This window comes from Pristiophorus japonicus, chromosome 1 (assembly GCF_044704955.1).
Source record: "Pristiophorus japonicus isolate sPriJap1 chromosome 1, sPriJap1.hap1, whole genome shotgun sequence".
In the NCBI taxonomy this organism is placed as follows: domain Eukaryota; kingdom Metazoa; phylum Chordata; class Chondrichthyes; family Pristiophoridae; genus Pristiophorus; species Pristiophorus japonicus.
In genome coordinates this window covers 2197058-2215398 of record NC_091977.1, presented here as the reverse complement: position 1 = coordinate 2215398, position 18341 = coordinate 2197058, and the positions used below count along the sequence as shown (strand labels likewise).

At 48.3% G+C, this 18341-nt stretch overlaps 1 protein-coding gene across 2 annotated transcripts in view; it reads right to left on the bottom strand.

Annotated features, from left to right (window-relative positions):
* LOC139274013 (uncharacterized) overlaps positions 1-5272 on the bottom strand; it is a 54145-nt gene extending 48873 nt beyond the window's left edge. For both annotated transcript variants that reach the window (XM_070891102.1, XM_070891159.1), the window contains exon 1: positions 5163-5272. In XM_070891102.1, coding sequence (XP_070747203.1) covers positions 5163-5250 — 88 coding nt within the window. In that variant the 5' untranslated portion in view covers positions 5251-5272. The remainder of the gene's footprint in view (positions 1-5162) is intronic.
* Positions 5273-18341: the final 13069 nt, after the last annotated feature.

Here is an 18341-nt window from a genome sequence, read left to right as displayed (position 1 = left end):
TTTAACATTGCTGACAAATCTAAGATCACTTCAAACTCTAAGATCATTAAAAACTTTAAGATCACTTTGAAACTTTGAAACTTGTAAATTTATATAACTTACAAAAATGTTTAATTTGAGAACAGTGACAACAGTAACAGCAATAATAAAAAGAACAGCAGCAGCAAAGAAAGGCAGCACCCATCTCTCCTCCACCTTATTCTCAGACCGCCCGCTGCACTTGGTGTTGGTGACACGCATCGTTTCTTGGGTTGGTACCAAGCTTATTCTTTCGAACATCTCGGATATTGCGCACTTCTTGATTGGGTGGGGGCGGGGGGGGGGGAGGGGCGGTAATGTAGAAGGCCCGACTTGGGCCCCTTCAGAATCTGGTCTGGGGATTGGAGTGGGAGTGGCAACTGATTCTGTCAATGGGCGCAGGGTCTGAGCGCGTTCCCCTATTGCAGCAGCTAACTCCGACATTCCCTCCCTCATGTGCCCCGACTGCGTCTCACCTACCTGCAACATTCCCTCCCTCATGTTCACTAACAGTGTGTCACCTACCTGTGACATTCCCTCCCACATGTTCATTAACAGTGTGTCACCTACCTGTGACATTCCCTCCCTCATGTTCACTAACAGTGTGTCAACTACCTGTGACATTCCCTCCCACATGTTCATTAACAGTGTGTCACCTACCTGTGACATTCCCCCCCTCATGTTCACTAACAGTGTGTCAACTACCTGTGACATTCCCTCCCACATGTTCACTAACAGTGTGTCACCTACCTGTGACATTCCTCCCTCATGTTCACTAACAGTGTGTCAACTACCTGTGACATTCCCTCCCTCATGTTCACTAACAGTGTGTCAACTACCTGTGACATTCCTCCCTCATGTTCACCGACAGTGTGTCACCTACCTGTGACATTCCCTCCCTCATGTTCACTAACAGTGTGTCAACTACCTGTGACATTCCCTCCCTCATGTTCACTAACAGTGTGTCACCTACCTGTGACATTCCCTCCCTCATGTTCACTGACAGCGTCTCACCTACCTGTGACATTCCTCCCTCATGTTCACTAACAGTGTGTCACCTACCTGTGACATTCCCTCCCTCATGTTCACTAACAGTGTGTCACCTACCTGTGACATTCCTCCCTCATGTTCACTAACAGTGTGTCACCTACCTGCAACATTCCCTCCCTCATGTTCACTAACAGTGTGTCACCTACCTGTGACATTCCTCCCTCATGTTCACTAACAGTGTGTCAACTACCTGTGACATTCCCTCCCTCATGTTCACTAACAGTGTGTCAACTACCTGTGACATTCCCTCCCTCATGTTCACTAACAGTGTGTCACCTACCTGTGACATTCCCTCCCACATGTTCACTAACAGTGTGTCACCTACCTGTGACATTCCCTCCCTCATGTTCACTAACAGTGAGTCAACTACCTGTGACATTCCCTCCCTCATGTTCACTAACAGTGTGTCACCTACCTGTGACATTCCCTCCCTCATGTTCACTAACAGTGTGTCAACTACCTGTGACATTCCTCCCTCATGTTCACTGACAGCGTCTCACCTACCTGTGACATTCCCTCCCTCATGTTCACTAACAGTGTGTCACCTACCTGTGACATTCCCTCCCTCATGTTCACTGACAGCGTGTCAACTACCTGCAACATTCCCTCCCTCATGTTCACTAACAGTGTCTCACCTACCTGTGACATTCCCTCCCTCATGTTCACTAACAGTGTGTCACCTACCTGTGACATTCCTCCCTCATGTTCACTAACAGTGTGTCACCTACCTGTGACATTCCCTCCTTCATGTTCACTAACAGTGTGTCACCTACCTGTGACATTCCCTCCTTCATGTTCACTAACAGTGTGTCAACTACCTGTGACATTCCCTCCCTCATGTTCACTAACAGTGTGTCACCTACCTGTGACATTCCTCCCTCATGTTCACTAACAGTGTGTCACCTACCTGTGACATTCCCTCCTTCATGTTCACTAACAGTGTGTCACCTACCTGTGACATTCCCTCCCTCATGTTCACTAACAGCGTCTCACCTACCTGTGACATTCCTCCCTCATGTTCACTAACAGTGTGTCACCTACCTGTGACATTCCTCCCTCATGTTCACTAACAGTGTGTCACCTACCTGTGACATTCCTCCCTCATGTTCACTGACAGTGTGTCAACTACCTGTGACATTCCCTCCCTCATGTTCACTAACACTGTCTCACCTACCTGTGACATTCCTCCCTCATGTTCACTAACAGTGTGTCACCTACCTGTGACATTCCTCCCTCATGTTCACTAACAGTGTGTCACCTACCTGTGACATTCCTCCCTCATGTTCACTGACAGTGTGTCAACTACCTGTGACATTCCCTCCCTCATGTTCACTAACACTGTCTCACCTACCTGTGACATTCCTCCCTCATGTTCACTAACAGTGTGTCACCTACCTGTGACATTCCTCCCTCATGTTCACTGACAGTGTGTCAACTACCTGTGACATTCCCTCCCTCATGTTCACTAACAGTGTGTCACCTACCTGTGACATTCCTCCCTCATGTTCACTAACAGTGTGTCACCTACCTGTGACATTCCCTCCCACATGTTCACTGACAGCGTCTCACCTACCTGTGACATTCCCTCCCTCATGTTCACTAACAGTGTGTCAACTACCTGTGACATTCCTCCCTCATGTTCACTGACAGCGTCTCACCTACCTGTGACATTCCCTCCCTCATGTTCACTAACAGTGTGTCACCTACCTGTGACATTCCTCCCTCATGTTCACTAACAGTGTCTCACCTACCTGTGACATTCCCTCCCTCATGTTCACTAACAGTGTGTCACCTACCTGTGACATTCCTCCCTCATGTTCACTAACAGTGTCTCACCTACCTGTGACATTCCCTCCCTCATGTTCACTAACAGTGTGTCACCTACCTGTGACATTCCCTCCCTCAGGTTCACTAACAGTGTGTCACCTACATGTGACATTCCCTCCCTCATGTTCACTAACAGTGTGTCAACAACCTGTGACATTCCCTCCCTCATGTTCACTAACAGTGTGTCAACTACCTGTGACATGCCCTCCCTCATGTTCACTAACAGTGTGTCACCTACCTGTGACATTCCCTCCCTCATGTTCACTAACAGTGTGTCAACTACCTGTGACATTCCCTCCCTCATGTTCACTAACAGTGTGTCACCTACCTGTGACATTCCCTCCCTCATGTTCACTAACAGTGTGTCACCTACCTGTGACATTCCCTCCCTCATGTTCACCGACAATGTATCAGCCACCTGCAAAACTCCCTCCCTCATGTTCCCGCAGTGTTTCCATTTCTACTGAGAGTGTTGTTACTTCTCCCAACAGTCCTGATACCTCATCACCCACCCCACTATTGGTGTCCAGGAGTGATCGTGTAAGATCAATGTTCTCCGCACTCATTGCCATCATCTGAACCACATCTGTTAGATCCTGCACCTGAGGAGAGCGCTGTCGAGCTCTCCTTCCCCTCCTCACCCTGGGTGTGGCTCACTGCATCCCACTGGGACCCACAGCCTCGGACAGTGGGGCCCTGGGTGTGGCTCACTACATCCCACTGGGACCCGCAGCCTCGGACAGTGGGACCCTGGGTGTGGCTCACTACATCCCACTGGGACCCTCAGCCTCGGACAGTGGGGCCCTGGGTGTGGCTCACTACATCCCACTGGGACCCACAGCCTCGGACAGTGGGGCCCTGGGTGTGGCTCACTACATCCCACTGGGACCCACAGCCTCGGACTGTGGGAACCCATGGAATGTCCCAGCAACACTCGTATCACTCAGGAAAAGGGTTGGCACCTCAATGGGGGACACCTGCACCTCCTCCAGAGTGAGTACAACCCCTCCCCCTCACCCTCATGCTCTTGGTCTGGAAGGTGGGATTGGCCCGTCTGCGTCTCAATCTTCTGCATCGTCAAGGTTGGCCTCAAGTTCTGCAAAATATAACAGAACAGACAAATGGTTAGCAGCAGAGGAGGGGCCAGGGTGGGTGGTAGGAGTAGGCTCACACAGTGCAGGCAGCAGGCTGATTTGAAGGACCACGATGAATGATAGCACATTGCATCAACTGAAGTGTAGCTGATGGAGACATCCCCATGAACCGAAGCGTGGCTAGCCCGCGCGGTACTTAACATTTAGCAAAGGCAGACTGTGGAATTTGCAGGACTTACCCTCTCCCTCGAGTGTGGGCCCAGCTTGTGTCGTGGTGATTGCTTTTCTCCAGGCAGGACCCATCAAAGCAGTGAGCCTCTCTTCCAAGGGTGTCAGTGGGTGCAGGTTTACCAGGCTCCTCCTGTTCGAGTTCTTTCCCTTTTGTTGTGTGCCAGCTTCCTCTGCAAAGATGAAAACATAACTTTTGAGGGAGGGTGTCTTTCTGCTGGGTGGGACATGCAGCTGGTCACATTTACAATTGCAATTCCATTGAATAAATGAAAATATTACTTACACTGACTACTTGACCAAGGTCCTGCCACTTCTCTCTGCACCGACCTCCAGACCTCGGGGTGGTCAGCATTGCACCGTAATCTTCTGCAAGTTGGTTCCAGCGTTTCTTCATTTCTTTTGGTGAAACTTTTATGTGACCTCTGCTGGTGTCCAGCTCGTGCCATCTGGCCTCAATCACAGTAACTAGTGCGTCCACTTCACCCTGTAAGGAATTCTAGGTCCTTGTGCCGCGTTGCATCTTGTATTGCAGCTCGGATTTTTCCAATGAGAATTAAAGTTCTCACACCCAACTGGTCCTTTACAAATGGCCGAAAGCAGACCGAGAGCTGTCCTGTGCATGCGCGCCCATAGCAATCACGTCAAAAACGTCCATTTTTTTCACGCATGCGCAGAAGGGGGGCATTGTTTTTTCGGTGCAGACATTAGGCTCCACCCCCTGAAGATACAGGGCAGGATGCGTGGCCCCAATTTCAAACAATAGAACGGGGAAACTTGCTACTTATTTTTTTGGAGTTGAGGCGTAACTCTGGCAATACGCTAAAAAAACGGCATTGTGGAAATTTGAGGCCATAGACCTTACGTACTTCCTGAATACCCGCTGAATGAATTCATTAAACAGTGATACAGTAAAACTGTGATTGGTGGAAATAAGACACTTACTGTGTGTGAGAACAGGCGGAAGGAGAAACACATAGAAACTGAACATCAAACCAGCTGACATTTTGCTGCAGACAAATCGTCGACTCATTTCACAGATTCACTCTCTTTCCCTGTAAGAAATACACACATAGATACAGATATATATTGTACCAGAAAACCACCAGACGTAAAACTGAGGCACATTTCTTCAATATGTTTAACACTTCGGACTGTGAAGAAAAATAAAACAGATAAAACAGCTTACCAAATGATTTCCTCACGCATGGGAACACCATCGCCTCCAAGTTCCCCTCCAAGTCACATGTCACCCTGTCGATATTCTTGAACTCCCTCCCTAAGGGCATTGTAGGAATATCTTTGCCACACGGACTGCAGCGGTTCAAGAAGGCGGCCCATCACCAGCTTCTCAAGGGCAACTAGAGATGGGCAAAAATGCCAGCCTTACCAGCGACGCCCATATCCCGAGAAGAATTATTAATAAAATACATTTGAAAGACTTTTAACAGGCCATTATGCACGCCGGCAAAAAGGTATTACAGGATACCATCTCACAAACTGATGTAAAACATAAACTACTGGTCGGGATTGGGGTTAAAAGAACTAGTTAGCAAAAGGAAAGTCTTGGTGTGACTATCACTAACACTGAGCCAAATCAGAGTTAACTTAGTTCCATCACACCTGACCACCGCTACATTTTGCACCTCAGTTGTGTGATCTATTTGGCAGCCTTCCCTCAGGTTGGTGCTCTCTGTAGTGACCAATGAAACTCTTTGTAAATGAGGTTGTATCAAATCAGCAGCCTGGAGTTGGAAGCTATCTTGAGGCTGAGACTCATAGGCCTAGAAACTCGATGGGGCAGCGCCCATTTTTTGGGCACAAGCTGGATCCCTAATCTTCCAATATGGTGGGCAGCGATGTCATAGGGTTGAGATGATTGGCTTGAAATTGTCACAACCATCGTCGTCGCTCATTCCCACTGATACCAGTTTTACAGGGGCTCCTTACTGCCTCACTTGGTTAAATGCTGTCTTGATTTCAAGCACAGTATATAAGTACCAGTTCTTTCTCTCTAATGCGTGTGTGCATGCACATACACGTGTGTGCGTGTGTGGAACTGGGTTGGAGTGAAGCTGAAGAGACACCATTCCTTGTACAAGATCTCCCACTTTGTGCTTATTCTCTCAGCAGCATTTCTTGTTCTCTACATCTCAGGCAGAATCTATACAAGTAACTGATTCGCTCCAGGATTCGGTTCTCTCTGATGGATACAAAGATAATTGCTCACTATATTCTTCAATGGCGTCACTCCTTTCTATAGAGACATTGAAGATTACATCAGAGGAAGTTGTCCCGTTGTGTCTGTGCCAACACTTTGCTCGAACAATCCAAAAACTAATCCCACTGCCCCACTCACTCTCACAGCCCTAAATCTTACCCCGCTTCAAATATTTATCCAATTTTCCCTTAAAGATACACAAACGTATCTGTGAGAGTGTTCCACTGAGCCACGGCTGACACCTTATATACAGAGTCTTGTGTCAGAAAGTTAGGTGAAACTAATCATTTTTATATTTAGTGTTACAAATAAAACGTAGAATACCAACTCCGAAACACGAGCTAAAATGTTTTCTTATGAATCTTTGAAATGTCGGACAATAGTGAAATGGTGGTGGGCTTGTTTAATTGGTCCTGACTTTGGTCATGTGAGAGACCCAAAGCAGTAGATAGTTATCTTAGTGTCACTGTTTCGCATTAACCACATTTACATCCTTCACTGAACTGTCAAGGCCCAGATAACTGTAAATGGGAAGTAATCCTTCCGTTTAAATATTTCCAAACAGAATTCTTGAAAGGCAGTAGCGGTTAAATTGAATAACCCCTGAGAACGTGATAGAGCGTTCTAATCTCTATCAATCAGGACTCAACCCAAACATTCATGTGTTTCACCTCACCCTCACACACTTAGCACTTTTGCAAGCCTCCAACCTACATCTCACAGCTTGCACACACAGGCAGCTATTCAACCATGTCAGTCACATCACCCGGACAGATTGCACAATACTCACTGACACACTTCCATCTTTCTCGGTGGAGAAGGTAATGCAGAACCGGATGAAGCAGGGACTAACAGGAGGGGGTGAGGCGTGTCTGCATGTTGGAACCTCTATGGAGATACGATGCTGGCCATTTTGGGAAGGGCCATTGTTGAGGCCGTGGCCACCAGCGGGGCTGAGACCATTGAAGATAAGGGTATCCACATTCCTAATCCTCCTTCTCTCATCCCACCTCTGTCCCATCCCACAATCTCTTCTGACTGAGAAGCTGCAGATGGTGTAAACAAGCACTTCTTACTTTCTCCTCGCCCCTCACCACAACCCTTCACGTGTCACTTTTCATTTGAAATAGCCAGGAACTACGAGCTGCCCAGACAGTGGAGGCAGAGCAGGAAGACACACCGTCACTGGGTTTCACAGTCGCAGCCACCAGCTCACATACTGACATTGTGTGTAATTGCGAGAGGAAAGAGGTGGGATCTGCACACGGTGAGACACTGGGCACAAGTGCGCTGCAGCCAGGGCAGGGGGAAATGACAGCTCAGGTAGCAGCTCGCCGCAGGTTGAGGTCACGCACTAGTTCTGATACAGAGGACTCAGCTAATGACTTCGATGGGCCAGGCTACACCAGAGGCTGCTGGGTGGACACACCGGAAAGCCTGCCAGAAGCCTACCTTCAATGTTAAGGAGCATGGACAACTCAGGCACTAACTTGGCACAGGGCTTTGTGCAGAGCTTGGAGCCCATCATTTCCAACATGGAACGGGTGGCTACCTCCAGCAGCACACCTGTGGAACCAACCAGGACACAGCGTCTGATGGCCAATGTCCCAGCTTCCATTGCAACACAAGCAGCACCCACCCAAAGTCTGAGTGTTGCAGAGGAAGCTCAGACTGTTGTCAGGTAATCTCAGCTTGTGGTCATTGGATCCTCAGACTGTTGTCAGGCAATCTCAGCGTGTGGTCATTGGATCCTCAGACTGTTGTCAGGTAATCTCAGCGTGTGGTCATTGGATCCTCAGACTGTTGTCAGGTAATCTCAGCTTGTGGTCATTGGATCCTCAGACTGTTGTCAGGCAATCTCAGCTTGTGGTCATTGGATCCTCAGACTGTTGTCAGGTAATCTCAGCTTGTGGTCATTGGATCCTCAGACTGTTGTCAGGCAATCTCAGCTTGTGGTCATTGGATCCTCAGGCTGTTGTCAGGCAATCTCAGCGTGTGGTCATTGGATCCTCAGACTGTTGTCAGGTAATCTCAGCGTGTGGTCATTGGATCCTCAGACTGTTGTCAGGTAATCTCAGCTTGTGGTCATTGGATCCTCAGACTGTTGTCAGGCAATCTCAGCTTGTGGTCATTGGATCCTCAGACTGTTGTCAGGTAATCTCAGCTTGTGGTCATTGGATCCTCAGACTGTTGTCAGGCAATCTCAGCTTGTGGTCATTGGATCCTCAGGCTGTTGTCAGGCAATCTCAGCTTGTGGTCATTGGATCCTCAGACTGTTGTCAGGTAATCTCAGCTTGTGGTCATTGGATCCTCAGACTGTTGTCAGGCAATCTCAGCTTGTGGTCATTGGATCCTCAGACTGTTGTCAGGCAATCTCAGCTTGTGGTCATTGGATCCTCAGACTGTTGTCAGGCAATCTCAGCTTGTGGTCATTGGATCCTCAGACTGTTGTCAGGTAATCTCAGCTTGTGGTCATTGGAGGCTCAGACTGTTGTCAGGTAATCTCAGCTTGTGGTCATTGGATCCTCAGACTGTTGTCAGGTAATCTCAGCTTGTGGTCATTGGCAGCTCAGACTGTTGTCAGGCAATCTCAGCTTGTGGTGATTGGATCCTCAGACTGTTGTCAGGTAATCTCAGCTTGTGGTCATTGGATCCTCAGACTGTTGTCAGGCAATCTCCACTTGTGGTCATTGGCAGCTCAGACTGTTGTCAGTCAATCTCAGCTTGTGGTCATTGGATCCTCAGACTGTTGTCAGGTAATCTCAGCGTGTGGTCATTGGCAGCACAGACTGTTGTCAGGCAATCTCAGCTTGTGGTCATTGGATCCTCAGACTGTTGTCATGTAATCTCAGCTTGTGTTCATTGGATCCTCAGACTGTTGTCAGGCAATCTCAGCTTGTGGCCATTGGATCCTCAGACTGTTGTCAGGTAATCTCAGCGTGTGGTCATTGGATCCTCAGACTGTTGTCAGGCAATCTCAGCGTGTGGTCATTGGATCCTCAGACTGTTGTCAGGTAATCTCAGCTTGTGGTCATTGGATCCTCAGACTGTTGTCAGGTAATCTCAGCGTGTGGTCATTGGATCCTCAGACTGTTGTCAGGCAATCTCAGCTTGTGGTCATTGGATCCTCAGACTGTTGTCAGGCAATCTCAGCTTGTGGTCATTGGATCCTCAGACTGTTGTCAGGCAATCTCAGCTTGTGGTCATTGGATCCTCAGACTGTTGTCAGGCAATCTCAGCTTGTGGTCATTGGCAGCTCAGACTGTTGTCAGGCAATCTCAGCTTGTGGTCATTGGATCCTCAGACTGTTGTCAGGTAATCTCAGCGTGTGGTCATTGGATCCTCAGACTGTTGTCAGGTAAAGTCAGCGTGTGGTCATTGGATCCTCAGACTGTGGTCAGGTAATCTCAGCTTGTGGTCATTGGATCCTCAGACTGTTGTCAGGCAATCTCAGCTTGTGGTCATTGGATCCTCAGACTGTTGTCAGACAATCTCAGCTTGTGGTCATTGGATCCTCAGACTGTTGTCAGGCAATCTCATGTTGTGGTCATTGGAACCTCAGACTGTTGTCAGGTAATCTCAGCTTGTGGTCATTGGATCCTCAGACTGTTGTCAGGCAATCTCAGCTTGTGGTCATTGGATCCTCAGACTGTTGTCAGGCAATCTCAGCTTGTGGTGATTGGATCCTCAGACTGTTGTCAGGTAATCTCAGCTTGTGGTCATTGGATCCTCAGACTGTTGTCAGGCAATCTCATCTTGTTGTCATTGGATCCTCAGGCTGTTGTCAGGCAATCTCAGCTTGTGGTCATTGGATCCTCAGACTGTTGTCAGGTAATCTCAGCTTGTGGTCATTGGATCCTCAGACTGTTGTCAGGCAATCTCAGCTTGTGGTCATTGGATCCTCAGACTGTTGTCAGGCAATCTCAGCTTGTGGTCATTGGATCCTCAGACTGTTGTCAGGCAATCTCAGCTTGTGGTGATTGGATCCTCAGACTGTTGTCAGGTAATCTCAGCTTGTGGTCATTGGAGGCTCAGACTGTTGTCAGGTAATCTCAGCTTGTGGTCATTGGATCCTCAGACTGTTGTCAGGTAATCTCAGCTTGTGGTCATTGGCAGCTCAGACTGTTGTCAGGCAATCTCAGCTTGTGGTCATTGGATCCTCAGACTGTTGTCAGGTAATCTCAGCATGTGGTCATTGGCAGCTCAGACTGTTGTCAGGCAATCTCAGCTTGTGGTCATTGGATCCTCAGACTGTTGTCAGGTAATCTCAGTTTGTGGTCATTCGATCCTCAGACTGTTGTCAGGCAATCTCAGCTTGTGGTCATTGGATCGTCAGACTGTTGTCAGGTAGTCTCAGCGTGTGGTCATTGGATCCTCAGACTGTTGTCAGGCAATCTCAGCGTGTGGTCATTGGATCCTCAGACTGTTGTCAGGTAATCTCAGCTTGTGGTCATTGGATCCTCAGACTGTTGTCAGGTAATCTCAGCGTGTGGTCATTGGATCCTCAGACTGTTGTCAGGCAATCTCAGCTTGTGGTCATTGGCAGCTCAGACTGTTGTCAGGCAATCTCAGCTTGTGGTCATTGGATCCTCAGACTGTTGTCAGGCAATCTCAGCTTGTGGTCATTGGATCCTCAGACTGTTGTCAGGCAATCTCAGCTTGTGGTCATTGGCAGCTCAGACTGTTGTCAGGCAATCTCAGCTTGTGGTCATTGGATCCTCAGACTGTTGTCAGGTAATCTCAGCGTGTGGTCATTGGATCCTCAGACTGTTGTCAGGTAATCTCAGCGTGTGGTCATTGGATCCTCAGACTGTTGTCAGGCAATCTCAGCGTGTGGTCATTGGATCCTCAGACTGTTGTCAGGTAATCTCAGCTTGTGGTCATTGGATCCTCAGACTGTTGTCAGGCAATCTCCACTTGTGGTCATTGGCAGCTCAGACTGTTGTCAGTCAATCTCAGCTTGTGGTCATTGGATCCTCAGACTGTTGTCAGGTAATCTCAGCGTGTGGTCATTGGCAGCTCAGACTGTTGTCAGGCAATCTCAGCTTGTGGTCATTGGATCCTCAGACTGTTGTCAGGTAATCTCAGCTTGTGGTCATTGGATCCTCAGACTGTTGTCAGGCAATCTCAGCTTGTGGTCATTGGATCCTCAGACTGTTGTCAGGTAATCTCAGCGTGTGGTCATTGGATCCTCAGAATGTTGTCAGGCAATCTCAGCGTGTGGTCATTGGATCCTCAGACTGTTGTCAGGTAATCTCAGCTTGTGGTCATTGGATCCTCAGACTGTTGTCAGGTTATCTCAGCGTGTGGTCATTGGATCCTCAGACTGTTGTCAGGCAATCTCAGCTTGTGGTCATTGGATCCTCAGACTGTTGTCAGGCAATCTCAGCTTGTGGTCATTGGATCCTCAGACTGTTGTCAGGCAATCTAAGCTTGTGGTCATTGGATCCTCAGACTGTTGTCAGGCAATCTCAGCGTGTGGTCATTGGCAGCTCAGAATGTTGTCATGCAATCTCAGCTTGTGGTCATTGGATCCTCAGACTGTTGTCAGGTAATCTCAGCATGTGGTCATTGGATCCTCAGACTGTTGTCAGGTAAAATCAGCATGTGGTCATTGGATCCTCAGACTGTTGTCAGGTAATCTCAGCTTGTGGTCATTGGATCCTCAGACTGTTGTCAGGCAATCTCAGCTTGTGGTCATTGGATCCTCAGACTGTTGTCAGACAATCTCAGCTTGTGGTCATTGGATCCTCAGACTGTTGTCAGGCAATCTCAGCTTGTGGTCATTGGATCCTCAGACTGTTGTCAGGTAATCTCAGCTTGTGGTCATTGCATCCTCAGACTGTTGTCAGGCAATCTCAGCTTGTGGTCATTGGATCCTCAGACTGTTGTCAGGCAATCTCAGCTTGTGGTCATTGGAACCTCAGACTGTTGTCAGGTATCTCAGCTTGTGGTCATTGGATCCTCAGACTGTTGTCAGGCAATCTCAGCTTGTGGTCATTGGATCCTCAGACTGTTGTCAGACAATCTCAGCTTGTGGTCATTGGATCCTCAGACTGTTGTCAGGCAATCTCAGCTTGTGGTCATTGGATCCTCAGACTGTTGTCAGGCAATCTCAGCTTGTGGTCATTGGATCCTCAGACTGTTGTCAGGCAATCTCAGCTTGTGGTCATTGGATCCTCAGACTGTTGTCAGGCAATCTCAGCTTGTGGTCATTGGATCCTCAGACTGTTGTCAGGCAATCTCAGCTTGTGGTCATTGGATCCTCAGACTGTTGTCAGGCAATCTCAGCTTGTGGTCATTGGATCCTCAGACTGTTGTCAGGCAATCTCAGCTTGTGGTCATTGGATCCTCAGACTGTTGTCAGTCAATCTCAGCTTGTGGTCATTGGATCCTCAGACTGTTGTCAGACAATCTCAGCTTGTGGTCATTGGATCCTCAGACTGTTGTCAGGCAATCTCAGCTTGTGGTCATTGGATCCTCAGACTGTTGTCAGGTAATCTCAGCTTGTGGTCATTGGATCCTCAGACTGTTGTCAGGTAATCTCCGCTTGTGGTCATTGGATCCTCAGACTGTTGTCAGGCAATCTCAGCGTGTGATCATTGGATCCTCAGACTGTTGTCAGGTAATCTCAGCTTGTGGTCATTGGATCCTCAGACTGTTGTCAGGTAATCTCAGCTTGTGGTCATTGGCAGCTCAGACTGTTGTCAGGCAATCTCAGCTTGTGGTCATTGGATCCTCAGACTGTTGTCAGGCAATCTCAGCTTGTGGTCATTGGATCCTCAGACTGTTGTCAGGTAATCTCAGCCTGTGGTCATTGGATCCTCAGACTGTTGTCAGGTAATCTCAGCGTAAGGTCATTGGAGGCTCAGACTGTTCTCAGGCAATCTCAGCTTGTGGTCATTGGATCCTCAGACTTTCTCAGGCAATCTCAGCTTGTGGTCATTGGATCCTCAGACTGTTGTCAGGTAATCTCAGCCTGTGATCATTGGATCCTCAGACTGTTGTCAGCTAATCTCAGCTTGTGGTCATTGGATCCTCAGACTGTTGTCAGGCAATCTCAGCTTGTGGTCATTGGATCCTCAGGCTGTTGTCAGGCAATCTCAGCTTGTGGTCATTGGATCCTCAGACTGTTGTCAGGTAATCTCAGCTTGTGGTCATTGGATCCTCAGACTGTTGTCAGGCAATCTCAGCTTGTGGTCATTGGATCCTCAGACTGTTGTCAGGCAATCTCAGCTTGTGGTCATTGGATCCTCAGACTGTTGTCAGGCAATCTCAGCTTGTGGTGATTGGATCCTCAGACTGTTGTCAGGTAATCTCAGCTTGTGGTCATTGGAGGCTCAGACTGTTGTCAGGTAATCTCAGCTTGTGGTCATTGGATCCTCAGACTGTTGTCAGGTAATCTCAGCTTGTGGTCATTGGCAGCTCAGACTGTTGTCAGGCAATCTCAGCTTGTGGTCATTGGATCCTCAGACTGTTGTCAGGCAATCTCAGCTTGTGGTGATTGGATCCTCAGACTGTTGTTAGGTAATCTCAGCTTGTGGTCATTGGATCCTCAGACTGTTGTCAGGCAATCTCAGCTTGTGGTCATTGGCAGCTCAGACTGTTGTCAGTCAATCTCAGCCTGTGGTCATTGGATCCTCAGACTGTTGTCAGGTAATCTCAGCATGTGGTCATTGGCAGCTCAGACTGTTGTCAGGCAATCTCAGCTTGTGGTCATTGGATCCTCAGACTGTTGTCAGGTAATCTCAGTTTGTGGTCATTGGATCCTCAGACTGTTGTCAGGCAATCTCAGCTTGTGGTCATTGGATCGTCAGACTGTTGTCAGGTAATCTCAGCGTGTGGTCATTGGATCCTCAGACTGTTGTCAGGCAATCTCAGCGTGTGGTCATTGGATCCTCAGACTGTTGTCAGGTAATCTCAGTTTGTGGTCATTGGATCCTCAGACTGTTGTCAGGTAATCTCAGCGTGTGGTCATTGGATCCTCAGACTGTTGTCAGCCAATCTCAGCTTGTGGTCATTGGATCCTCAGACTGTTGTCAGGCAATCTCAGCTTGTGGTCATTGGATCCTCAGACTGTTGTCAGGCAATCTCAGCTTGTGGTCATTGGATCCTCAGACTGTTGTCAGGCAATCTCAGCTTGTGGTCATTGGATCCTCAGACTGTTGTCAGGTAATCTCAGCGTGTGGTCATTGGATCCTCAGACAGTTGTCAGGTAATCTCAGCGTGTGGTCATTGGATCCTCAGACTGTTGTCAGGCAATCTCAGCTTGTGGTGATTGGATCCTCAGACTGTTGTCAGGTAATCTCAGCTTGTGGTCATTGGAGGCTCAGACTGTTGTCAGGTAATCTCAGCTTGTGGTCATTGGATCCTCAGACTGTTGTCAGGTAATCTCAGCTTGTGGTCATTGGCAGCTCAGACTGTTGTCAGGCAATCTCAGCTTGTGGTCATTGGATCCTCAGACTGTTGTCAGGTAATCTCAGCATGTGGTCATTGGCAGCTCAGACTGTTGTCAGGCAATCTCAGCTTGTGGTCATTGGATCCTCAGACTGTTGTCAGGTAATCTCAGTTTGTGGTCATTGGATCCTCAGACTGTTGTCAGGCAATCTCAGCTTGTGGTCATTGGATCGTCAGACTGTTGTCAGGTAGTCTCAGCGTGTGGTCATTGGATCCTCAGAATGTTGTCAGGCAATCTCAGCGTGTGGTCATTGGATCCTCAGACTGTTGTCAGGTAATCTCAGCTTGTGGTCATTGGATCCTCAGACTGTTGTCAGGTAATCTCAGCGTGTGGTCATTGGATCCTCAGACTGTTGTCAGGCAATCTCAGCTTGTGGTCATTGGCAGCTCAGACTGTTGTCAGGCAATCTCAGCTTGTGGTCATTGGATCCTCAGACTGTTGTCAGGCAATCTCAGCTTGTGGTCATTGGATCCTCAGACTGTTGTCAGGCAATCTCAGCTTGTGGTCATTGGCAGCTCAGACTGTTGTCAGGCAATCTCAGCTTGTGGTCATTGGATCCTCAGACTGTTGTCAGGTAATCTCAGCGTGTGGTCATTGGATCCTCAGACTGTTGTCAGGTAATCTCAGCGTGTGGTCATTGGATCCTCAGACTGTTGTCAGGCAATCTCAGCGTGTGGTCATTGGATCCTCAGACTGTTGTCAGGTAATCTCAGCTTGTGGTCATTGGATCCTCAGACTGTTGTCAGGCAATCTCCACTTGTGGTCATTGGCAGCTCAGACTGTTGTCAGTCAATCTCAGCTTGTGGTCATTGGATCCTCAGACTGTTGTCAGGTAATCTCAGCGTGTGGTCATTGGCAGCTCAGACTGTTGTCAGGCAATCTCAGCTTGTGGTCATTGGATCCTCAGACTGTTGTCAGGTAATCTCAGCTTGTGGTCATTGGATCCTCAGACTGTTGTCAGGCAATCTCAGCTTGTGGTCATTGGATCCTCAGACTGTTGTCAGGTAATCTCCGCGTGTGGTCATTGGATCCTCAGAATGTTGTCAGGCAATCTCAGCGTGTGGTCATTGGATCCTCAGACTGTTGTCAGGTAATCTCAGCTTGTGGTCATTGGATCCTCAGACTGTTGTCAGGTTATCTCAGCGTGTGGTCATTGGATCCTCAGACTGTTGTCAGGCAATCTCAGCTTGTGGTCATTGGATCCTCAGACTGTTGTCAGGCAATCTCAGCTTGTGGTCATTGGATCCTCAGACTGTTGTCAGGCAATCTAAGCTTGTGGTCATTGGATCCTCAGACTGTTGTCAGGCAATCTCAGCGTGTGGTCATTGGCAGCTCAGAATGTTGTCATGCAATCTCAGCTTGTGGTCATTGGATCCTCAGACTGTTGTCAGGTAATCTCAGCATGTGGTCATTGGATCCTCAGACTGTTGTCAGGTAAAATCAGCATGTGGTCATTGGATCCTCAGACTGTTGTCAGGTAATCTCAGCTTGTGGTCATTGGATCCTCAGACTGTTGTCAGGCAATCTCAGCTTGTGGTCATTGGATCCTCAGACTGTTGTCAGACAATCTCAGCTTGTGGTCATTGGATCCTCAGACTGTTGTCAGGCAATCTCAGCTTGTGGTCATTGGATCCTCAGACTGTTGTCAGGTAATCTCAGCTTGTGGTCATTGCATCCTCAGACTGTTGTCAGGCAATCTCAGCTTGTGGTCATTGGATCCTCAGACTGTTGTCAGGCAATCTCAGCTTGTGGTCATTGGAACCTCAGACTGTTGTCAGGTAATCTCAGCTTGTGGTCATTGGATCCTCAGACTGTTGTCAGGCAATCTCAGCTTGTGGTCATTGGATCCTCAGACTGTTGTCAGACAATCTCAGCTTGTGGTCATTGGATCCTCAGACTGTTGTCAGGCAATCTCAGCTTGTGGTCATTGGATCCTCAGACTGTTGTCAGGCAATCTCAGCTTGTGGTCATTGGATCCTCAGACTGTTGTCAGGCAATCTCAGCTTGTGGTCATTGGATCCTCAGACTGTTGTCAGGCAATCTCAGCTTGTGGTCATTGGATCCTCAGACTGTTGTCAGGCAATCTCAGCTTGTGGTCATTGGATCCTCAGACTGTTGTCAGGCAATCTCAGCTTGTGGTCATTGGATCCTCAGACTGTTGTCAGGCAATCTCAGCTTGTGGTCATTGGATCCTCAGACTGTTGTCAGTCAATCTCAGCTTGTGGTCATTGGATCCTCAGACTGTTGTCAGACAATCTCAGCTTGTGGTCATTGGATCCTCAGACTGTTGTCAGGCAATCTCAGCTTGTGGTCATTGGATCCTCAGACTGTTGTCAGGTAATCTCAGCTTGTGGTCATTGGATCCTCAGACTGTTGTCAGGTAATCTCCGCTTGTGGTCATTGGATCCTCAGACTGTTGTCAGGCAATCTCAGCGTGTGATCATTGGATCCTCAGACTGTTGTCAGGTAATCTCAGCTTGTGGTCATTGGATCCTCAGACTGTTGTCAGGTAATCTCAGCTTGTGGTCATTGGCAGCTCAGACTGTTGTCAGGCAATCTCTGCTTGTGGTCATTGGATCCTCAGACTGTTGTCAGGCAATCTCAGCTTGTGGTCATTGGATCCTCAGACTGTTGTCAGGTAATCTCAGCCTGTGGTCATTGGATCCTCAGACTGTTGTCAGGTAATCTCAGCGTAAGGTCATTGGAGGCTCAGACTGTTCTCAGGCAATCTCAGCTTGTGGTCATTGGATCCTCAGACTTTCTCAGGCAATCTCAGCTTGTGGTCATTGGATCCTCAGACTGTTGTCAGGTAATCTCAGCCTGTGATCATTGGATCCTCAGACTGTTGTCAGCTAATCTCAGCTTGTGGTCATTGGATCCTCAGACTGTTGTCAGGCAATCTCAGCTTGTGGTCATTGGATCCTCAGGCTGTTGTCAGGCAATCTCAGCTTGTGGTCATTGGATCCTCAGACTGTTGTCAGGTAATCTCAGCTTGTGGTCATTGGATCCTCAGACTGTTGTCAGGCAATCTCAGCTTGTGGTCATTGGATCCTCAGACTGTTGTCAGGCAATCTCAGCTTGTGGTCATTGGATCCTCAGACTGTTGTCAGGCAATCTCAGCTTGTGGTGATTGGATCCTCAGACTGTTGTCAGGTAATCTCAGCTTGTGGTCATTGGAGGCTCAGACTGTTGTCAGGTAATCTCAGCTTGTGGTCATTGGATCCTCAGACTGTTGTCAGGTAATCTCAGCTTGTGGTCATTGGCAGCTCAGACTGTTGTCAGGCAATCTCAGCTTGTGGTCATTGGATCCTCAGACTGTTGTCAGGCAATCTCAGCTTGTGGTGATTGGATCCTCAGACTGTTGTCAGGTAATCTCAGCTTGTGGTCATTGGATCCTCAGACTGTTGTCAGGCAATCTCAGCTTGTGGTCATTGGCAGCTCAGAC